The sequence below is a fragment of the Cebus imitator genome, unplaced genomic scaffold, assembly GCF_001604975.1.
Source record: "Cebus imitator isolate Cc_AM_T3 unplaced genomic scaffold, Cebus_imitator-1.0 Scaffold61, whole genome shotgun sequence".
Taxonomy (NCBI): Eukaryota; Metazoa; Chordata; class Mammalia; order Primates; family Cebidae; genus Cebus; species Cebus imitator.
In genome coordinates this window covers 6,422,356-6,432,139 of record NW_016107376.1, presented here as the reverse complement: position 1 = coordinate 6,432,139, position 9,784 = coordinate 6,422,356, and the positions used below count along the sequence as shown (strand labels likewise).

General features: G+C 39.1%; 1 protein-coding gene across 3 annotated transcripts in view; it reads left to right on the top strand.

Annotated features, from left to right (window-relative positions):
- PRPF18 (pre-mRNA processing factor 18) overlaps window positions 1–9,784 on the top strand; it is a 43,081-nt gene that overhangs the window by 19,526 nt on the left and 13,771 nt on the right. For all 3 annotated transcript variants that reach the window (XM_017529834.2, XM_017529835.2, XM_017529833.2), the window contains 3 exons: window positions 1,273–1,413; window positions 1,540–1,611; window positions 3,951–4,106. In XM_017529834.2, coding sequence (XP_017385323.1) covers window positions 1,273–1,413; window positions 1,540–1,611; window positions 3,951–4,106 — 369 coding nt within the window. The remainder of the gene's footprint in view (window positions 1–1,272; window positions 1,414–1,539; window positions 1,612–3,950; window positions 4,107–9,784) is intronic.

Below are 9,784 nucleotides of genomic sequence, written 5' to 3'. Positions count from 1 at the left end.
TTGGTAAGAGAAAGGGTCTTTCTGTATTGCCCAGGCTGGTGTAATCATAGCTTGCTGTAACCTTGAAATACTGGGCTCATCAACCTCCTGAGTAGTTGGGCAGGTACCACTACGCCCAGCTAATTTTTTAGTTTTTTGTAAAGACGGGGTCTCACTATGTTGCCCAGGGTGTTCTCAAACTCCTGGCCTCAAGGAGTCCGCCTGCCTCCACCTCCCAAAGAGTTGGGATTATAGATGTGAGCCACCACACCTGGCCTAGAAGCTTTTATGAGAGGTTGATGATGGTCAGGAAAAGCAGGAGGTGGAAAGACACTGTCACTGAAAAAGGTAAACACATGCAGAACCTTTCAGAGTGTTCATTTCTTCAGTTCTACAGATGGTTGCCTATTTTTACTGTGACGTGCTGATTCCAACTTTCTTCTCACCATTCCTCTGTTTAGTGGTCTTAGGTAGTGTATGAACAAATCACAGATATTTTAACTGAATAAACTGAACACAGTTTATTCACAAACTGTGTTCAGACTAAGATTTGCACGCAAGGAATGCTTTTTCTTGTACGTACATTTTAGATACAACGTATTAGTCATCAAGACTCTGAATATATTGAGACTATGGCATGGAACTGTCTAGATAGGGCTTAGGAACTAGTATGAACTAGAATTTCCTCTTTGAATGATGACCTCTTCTTTTCTAGGACATGCGTAGACAATGCCTCTAGGGGAAAACACCTTCCTCAGCCTTTTCTGTTACCTACTTCTAGAAAGGGTGCCATTTATACAGTTAAACTCAAGGGGCACTGAGGTGGTTTTCTAGGGGTATGGGTGGGGTGAGAATGCTGGGTCATGGTTTCTGTTTATCGTTTTCCTTCTTCTTTAGTCAGGTGCTTTAGTGGTTTTTAAACTTAATTGTGGTTTCTACAGCTTTGTAACTTGTAACTTGTTGAATTTTATATATATAATAGAAATACAAATACAAGTTTATTTCCTGTCAAATAGTTAACTGTGAAACTTGGTATTCTTTTTTGGGGAAGCACATTATCTTGCGCTAGGAATATATGTAGACTATGGAAGTTGGTGACTTGCCAAAGGTACTGCTTCGTAGCATTAGTATGATGAATGAACAGAACTAGCTTATTCAGTATTATTTGGTGGCATTTTAATCAATCAAGACATTTAAGGTTGATTGTATTCCGTGTTTGTGTGCTAGAGAGCTTTTAAATTTACTGAACCACTGGGTGGCGTTGTAGTCTAAATTGACCGATCCTTTCAACAGTTTCTTCTTGGTGTTTGGGCTAAAGAACTGAATGGCAGAGAAGATTATGTGAAACGCAGTGTGCAGGGTAAACTGAACAGCGCTACCCAGAAGCAGACCGAGTCCTACCTCAGACCGCTTTTCAGAAAGCTACGGAAAAGGGTGAGGTTGCTTGGTGAATACCTTTTTTAACTGACTTAAAAACTACAGTATAGATTTGGAATAAATGCAGTAGTCCGTTTTTTCAGTATACATAGTAGCTTCCAAAATTCTTTTTTTTTTTTCCAGAATCTTCCTGCGGATATTAAAGAATCAATAACGGATATTATTAAATTCATGTTGCAGAGAGAATATGTGAAGGTACATTCTCATGCTGTTCTTTGAAATTGTTAAGAGTGTATCTAGGTTATGTACGTAATATAATGTTCATTTGGGATAGGAGGATTTTACGTAGTAGATTTAAGAATAAATGTGAGATGAGTTAGTAGTAAAAAATGTTTTATTTTCTATTGTATTTGCCAGCTTTACTGTTAGGCATTGAATAACAAACCTAACTAAGAAAATACAGACCTCAGCTTTGTTTTCTTAGTCATTTTTAAAGTCAGTCTGAAGGTTCTTTGGAGCATGAACTGATATAGGCAGTGTTCATTTGACCAATGGGATTGAATTTCAAAGTTTTGTAAATGGCTGGTTATGGCTTGGAACAAATTTTCCCATAGAAACAACATTGTAGATTAGTTTCCCAGGATGGTTCTAAAAGCCCTTTTAATCTGTAATATAGCTGAACAGTTGTACCTATATTATGGTACAGTGAGGTTTAACCACTCTTCGTGATTGTTTCTATGGGGTAACAATTCAAGTAAGGCTTCTAGGACTCATTTCTCCCATTTCAGCTGCGACAGTAGCAGACCTTGTGCAGGGGAAGCCTTTCCTTCCTCCCCCTGATGTCTTTACTCCTGAGTGGGCTCTGGGAGGCGGTGGTGAGGGAAAGCGCGCTGGTATCAGGGCTCCCTGCAGTAGAGTTTAGAAAGGGATGAGTGGAGGACTGTCAGTTGGTACAGGGGAACAGGAAGAGAAGGGCCCAGTGCACCAGGAGCGGAGATGAAGAAAGGACAGAGTTTGAGGGAGGCTTCTTGTGGCTGTGCCTCCCAAGACACTGGGAGTAGAGCATTTCAGTGCAGCAAGCACAGTGCCAGTGCCAGAGCAGTAGGGAACTGGGAATAACACTGCTTCAGTGCTGTATCTGTACACTCACGGAACAAGGTGCTGCTGCCATTCCTGAGTGACTGGATGATTTACTTGATTAGAGCGTTAGGCTAATGAGGCTCCTGCAGTGATTTTTACTGCTTTTAAGAGCCAGCCAGTTTTCTCAAAGAAAATATTTTTTGCCTTACAATTATAATTTTGCTTCTTAGATTCTGTCAGTTGCATGATTCTTACTAAGGATGATTGCATTGGCATGGATAGATAAGGTCACCATCACTGCAGGAAGAAAATTCACATCACCTGCCTGCCAGAATGGATGCCTTTCCTCTTACTGCTTTTTCTCGTGATCACATATCAGAACTAAGTACAAGTGTAAGCTTATTTTGTATAAACTACAGAAAGAACCAAGACACTTTAATAACCTGTTTAGACAGTTTCTTTGGAATTTGGGGGAAACTAAATATTGGAATTTTTATCAGTTAAGATCTAATGTTAAAATTTATATGCATGAAAATTAGTGATAAAAATGTACCTATGCCCTTATAAAATTAAGCTTTCTAAAATCTGTTGAGCAGAACAAGTTCAGATTTATCTTTGGGGTAGAAAATGATCTTCTAGCTACCCTATTTGTAGTATCTGATTTTAAAAAAATTAACTCTACCTATCAATCTCATAGGTATCTGATTTTTTAAAGTAAAATCTGTTTGAGGCCTGGCTTTGTAAGCTTCTCTTAGCCCTTGAGGTCTTTTAGAATTTATTTGCTTTCTGTTATTATTTTTTTTGGTTTTCCATACAGCTAGCTAGGTTTGGTTAGGAAAAAGAGCCATTTGTCTTCCTTGGTTTCTGTCTTCACTTTTTGTGGCTCTTTAAAGGTTCTTGGCAGGTGGGAGGTTGGATGGGGGGCAAAGTGGAGCGATCTCATCCTTCAGCTATTTGACTAGAGGGCCAGTGTTTCCTTTCTGTTTACACATCTGTTATGGACCCTGTGTGGTCGTCCCGGCATACTGAGCCCCCACTGCCTTCAGAGAGCCACAGTGCTGTGTAGGGAGTGGATATTGTTTCGGATTGGACCAAGAAAAACTCGTTAGCCCCTGTCTTCTACATGACCCCCTGTGGAGAAGACTGGGCCTGTAGGAGACCGAAACTAGAATTTTCATCAGTGCATTGAAGTGCCTACTTGCTAATTCCACATCTGAAACGTTATTAATTTCCAGCACACAAAGGCTGCAAAGGAACATTTACCTTTTTTTTTTTTTTTTTTTTCACAACCTAGCTTTGGCTTCTGTATTTCCATGGACCTTTGTGGTCCTGGACAGGGCAGTCTGTTACCCTATATTTTAATCTCTTTTGTTTGCATAACAGTAATGGTATTTTCAATGTACCTAGGAGGTGGATGAAAATTAAATCGTAAAGGACTGTGAAATACTTGAAATAAGAATTTGGGTCAATACAACTTTTTGCCTTTCTGATTTCTTCTTACACGCTCCTTTTAGGCAAATGATGCTTATCTTCAGATGGCCATTGGAAATGCGCCTTGGCCCATCGGGGTCACTATGGTTGGTATTCATGCCAGAACTGGAAGAGAAAAGATTTTTTCCAAGCATGTTGCACATGTTTTAAATGATGAAACTCAGCGGAAATATATTCAGGTAAGCAGTTTGGAGGGCCAGGAATTGCCCTGGAGGTGAGTATTCTCTAATTCCCGAAACTCTGTAAGTCTGGAAAGTCAGCACAGAATTAAAGCAAATAGAACATAGTGTGATAGGATGGAAGTCCCCTCTTTATGAGCACTGGCATTGAAGTCACCTTCACTGAATAAAGTAAAAACCTTTCAACTTTCATATCTGATGGAAGACAGGGTGAGTGTTGTGCTCTAGTATTACCTTAGCACTGATATAAAATGATTGCCCTTTGCTGCTTTTTTTTTTTTTTCCTTAAAAGACATATCTGTTAGCAAGTAAAAGTTGAGCTCATCAGAGAAGTTTGGGAGTGTAGTGAAGAATAACAAACTTAAGAGTATTTTACAATAAGCCCTGCTTTGTTACTTTCAAGGTGGTCTAACATATACCGGGTTAAAAAGGTATGGAGAATAAAGACTTGGCTTTAATGCGTATAATCATTTTTAAGTAGCATATAACAGTACTTCTCCAAGTGTTGATGATTTGTTTTCTCCAGGTTATACATGCCTCACATAAACTTGTTACTGTGCTTGGGCTAAACTTTTCTCCTTATTGAGAAGAAAATCAACTATAATAGACTGTTTGCCAAATTGTCATAAATCCCAGATTGTGTCTGTAAAATGACTTGCTAGATGATTGTTCTAAAACTTGAAGATGATACTGTGGAAGTTTACTTAAAATGCGTAAAAGCACTTTCAGATTTTGTGCCAGAGAACAGTCATTACCATATTCATGAATTATCTTTTTGTTTTTATTTTACTTCCAAGTGCTGAATGTTAATTTGTGTCATGCTTTATGCCTTAGTCACATATATTAGCATTTTAAAATACGATTTCAATTGGATTCCCTCATGTGAACTGTATACAGAGTTCAAATATACTTCTAGACATTCAAACACATTTCCATTTTTTAATAACCACCAGTGAGTGTATTAAAGGCAGAAGCTTTTAGCTGAAAAAAAAAAAAAGTTACTTGGTTTTAACAATAGAAAACATTCCAAGGATTAAATTTGTTAACTGTTTTCATCTATACTGTGGCCAAAGCTATCATGTATAAAAGTTCATATGATTAAATCAATTGTCTGAAAAATAACATTTCTAATAAACAGTGATGTGATTTTCACATCCCCAAAGAGTGATTTTTTTTTTTTTTTCTTATGTATACCTAGCATTTATTCAAGAATTCTGGTTTATTTTGGAAGCTATGTAATGACCTGTCCTTAGTCCGTTGTTCTTCCAACTGTTCTCTTCCCATTAAAAAAAAAAATTCTTTTCCCCACAACGTGATTAGAGAAAAATGGGTGAGCAAACTGAATCTCAAATTTGGGAAGGTTTGATGTAGACCCAATGATACTCTTGTGGATAGGGCAACTCGGGTTGAACTCATAGCTCATTGAGAGAGGGGGAACCCATGGGACATTAAACAATGGACTCATGTCTCTTAAAGTCATGCAAGAGATGTATGTCTGGGGTCTTAGGGACCTCAATGCTATCCATTCAACTTTTAATGATTGACTTGGATGACTATACAGAAGGATGGACTTATCAGGTTTGCAGACAATAAGAAACTAGAATGGATAGAGTGTATGCTAAGGTGAAAAAGAAACTGCTGTTGTAGAAGTTCTTGACAGACTAGAGAGAAAGACAGAGTCTAAACATACCTTATGTAGGAAGGAAGGATCACCATAAGAAAATTGGATCCATAACCCATTTGCTTAAGCTTATAATTTAGGCAGTGGATATAGAAAAAAATGAGGGGCCAGGCATGGTGGCTCACACCTGTAATCCCAACACTTTGAGAGGCTGAGACAGGAGGATTGCCTGGGGCCAGGAGTTTATGACCAGCCTGGGCAACATAGCAAGATCCCATTTCTACAAAAAATAAAAACTAGCTGTGGTCATGTGTACCTGTAGTCCCAGCTACTTGAGAGGTTGAGGCTGGAGGATCTCTTCAGCCTGGGAGTTCAAGGTTGCAGTGAGTTGTGATTGCACCACTGCACTTCAGCCTGGGTGGCAGAGCAAGACCGTGTCAAAAATTAAAAAAAAAAAAAAAATTTAGTGGACTAAATTTAGTGTAATAAAATTGGTAGTATGATATGGCCATAAGGCCAGAAGGCTTTGATGGCTTATGCTGCATTATGAAACCTAATAAATTAGTGCAGGTTCTATAGGTTAAAAGCATAGTCAAGTGTTGTACCCCTAGAATCTAGAACAGTATTTGACTAATGGTGGATGCTCAATAAATATTTGCTAATTGAATGAATATGTGATAGAGCAAGAGAGGTGATAATAATGGTTCTTTTTCTAGTCCTCGAGAAAGGAGACTCTTGGTGAGAATCTGGGTAAGAGTTGTAATCAGCGGTCCTCGACATTTTTGGCACCAGGGACTGGTTTCATGGAAGACAATTTTTCCATGGATTGGGGAGGTTGGGGTTGCTTTCAGAATGAAACTATTCCACCCCAGATCATCAGGCTTTACATTCTCATAAGAAGCACGCAACGTAGATCCCTCACATGTGCTGTTCACAGTCAGGTTTGCACTCCTGTGAGGATCTAATGCCTCCATGGATATGACAGGAGATGGAGCTCAGGTGGTAGTCCACTCACCCACTACTCACTTCCTGCTGTGTGGCCATGTCCTAACAGGCCATGGAACAGGACCGATCTGCGGCCCAGGGGTTGGGGAATTCCTGCTATAGATAATAGCAGAACTTTCTGATGGAAGAGGATTAAACTTGTTTTATACAATTGGACAGTTTTTTAGTCAGTGTAAGACAAAGCTTTTTCAGAAAACCTTTTATTTTGAAATAATTACAGACTCACAAGTAGCTGCAAAAAATATTAAGAAGCGTTTTAATAGGCAGAATTGTCCCAAGGGGGGGAGATAGAGGAAGATAGCCACCTCTTGATGTCTGCAGGCATAAACCATTGCCCTTTTTGGCCCTTCTGGCCAGATTTCTCTCATTTTTTGCCGTTTTCTCTAGAGGCCATTGCTTAAATCTCATGTTTCAACTCACGTGCCCAAGAGTCACTAAGATAACAAGTGAGCTGAGTGTTAAAGAAACCTCTGGCCTTCTGTCTTCCATTTCCTACTCTTTATATAGGTGCAACTAGCAGCAGCATTTCATTTTCCTCTGAACTGTGCTGTAAGAGAAATGAATGATGCGGAAGTGATACAGAGCGTCAGTGATGCTTGACGTCTCTGTTGACGAAGTCAGTTGAGCTCATTGTTAGCTTGTAGGAATATGGTTCCAGTGTTGGTGGATCTTCCATTTATTTTTTTAGTGAGAAGTTAAATCTTGGTTTTTGAAAAAAACATACTCTCCTATTTTTAAAAGGTTGGAATAAAATTAAAAAAAAATTAACATTGTGTAAGGCTAAACAGAATGCCAGTTTATGATCTGTGTCTTAAACTCATAATGTAACTGAAACAGAAGAATGCAGCCACCCTATGTTAGAGATTTGTGAAATTCTTGGTTGCAATTCACTGAGTAATTTACTAAGCTGTCTAAAAAAATCTTCCTGTTGTTACTTTAGTATCTGGATGAGGTTGATTTGAATTCTCCTAAAAAAAAAAAAAAAGGACAATTTATTATATGAAGTTTAAGTCGAGTTGGCAGAATTTTTCTTAAAGGATCAGATAGTAAATATCTTTGGCGTTGTATTTCTTGCTGTCTGCAGCTCCTCACCCATGCAGCTATAGCACGAAAGCAGCCAGTACCTGTGATCCAGTAAAACAATGTAGAAAACAGGCAAGTGGCCTGAGAACCACAGTTTGCTGCGCCCGAGTAAATGTATAAACCCAAACCTTTTTTACATTAAGATATTTGCTGGTAAATGTGAAAATGTGAAAATCACTTAATATTTCTTTTTAAATTGCAGTTTAAAATGCCTCAACAAACACGGTAGTGCTTGGAGTATATGAACCTTAATTATGTAGCCCAGTGGTTCTTGATTACATGTCTTGTATATCAAACTATAAAACAAGACCTAGAGTTAGAACATTCCCAGCAGGTTCCTTCGTGCCTGTTCCCAGCCTGAGTCATCCTCCTATCAGAAGTAACCATTATTCTAACATGTACCATTATGGGTTAGTTTTGCCTGTTCTTGGACATCATTCTAACATGTACCATTATGGGTTAGTTTTGCCTGTTCTTGGACATCATGTAAATGGAAACTTGTAATGTGTGGGATAATTGTTTTTTTATTTAGAAATACTGGTGAAAAATAGGTTTCATGAAATTTATAAAATGATTCAAGGGGCTGTTTCACTGGAACATAGATTTCATCTTTTGGTTTTATGCAAACCTCTGTCGAATTTAAACAATGAAAGTTGTTTGAAGTGTTATATTTCTCACAAAATTTAAATATACCACAGGGAGGGTTCTCCACAGGGAGGGTTCTCTCCAGGCAGATCAAAGAAAAGTTCTATAGCTTATTAGCTTGTTTCAAGTCTAGGGCTAGATGGAAATTGGTGGTAGTAGCTTTAAGGCCTTTGTTCATTCATTCTTCCAAATAGAGATGTAACCACTGGTCCAGACTTTGGGTGAAGCTTCTTTTATATATATTATAGGAAACTCATTATTTAGAGACTTCATAATTCAATAATTCCCAGATAGCTCTTGAAGAAGTTCACATCTTGGGCACTCTTTGTCAAAAAGAAGGGAAGGAAGGTAGACAGGAGAAAAAGATGAGGTGAAATGCATATCAGCGGGCTATTGCCCTGCCAGAACACCCTCACCCTTCCTCACTGTGTTCCCTCCAGACATGACTTTTATCAACAACACTCATAGGCACCCTGGCCCTGTGACTTCTGACTGACAGGCTGAGAGGACTGGAAGACATTTTGTAGGTTGGAGAAGAATGAGTTTAGGGTATTTATTTTCCTGACTTCCTTCCTACAGAGGTCCCTAGGGCGACTGCACCCCTCCACCCGAGGCCATCGCTTCTCTCGGGGGCTGTCTCCATACAGCCACCCTCCCTGGGTTCCAGTGGCCGCTCTCTTCCCTTGCCTGGAGAACTCGGATAGCCACAGCTTCCGAGGATTGCCAGTGCTAGGACGCCCTGCTGTCTTGTTGGTCCTAAGTCCTGCCTACTCCTTTGTAACATCCTCAAAACTACCACCATCACAGTATCCAGTTTGACTGCTGGTGTCCTCCTTGATACGTGTGGATGGATTGATCTGTGCACGGTGTTACAGATTCCTTTGGAGGCTAGAAGATTAAGGAATAGTAATCTTCTAAATAATTTCTCTTAAGCTTTTGCTATTTACAAAGGTAAATGTCCTATAATATTAATCTCTGGCAAGTTGTTTTCAGTAAGCTTAAGTTTATAAATTTTTTAGTAAAGACATCATTCCAATATTTTATGTCAGTTATTTCAGGTTTTGGCATAATCTATACTAGCATTTTCCAAATTTATTTGGCCTTGGAACATTTGTGAATTTGTGATGTGTTCACGTGTTACCAAAACTGATAAAACAGAAACATTCATTACTGCAGTAGTGATCACAGCTTGATCCGTATGTTGCACACACAGTATCATAGCTGCTGGTGAATGCTCCCATGTCCCAGTGCTATAATGTATGTCATGTACTTGTGGGTCAAGTGGCTTCATGCCACAGCCTGGCATTCTTGCCTATGAGAAGCC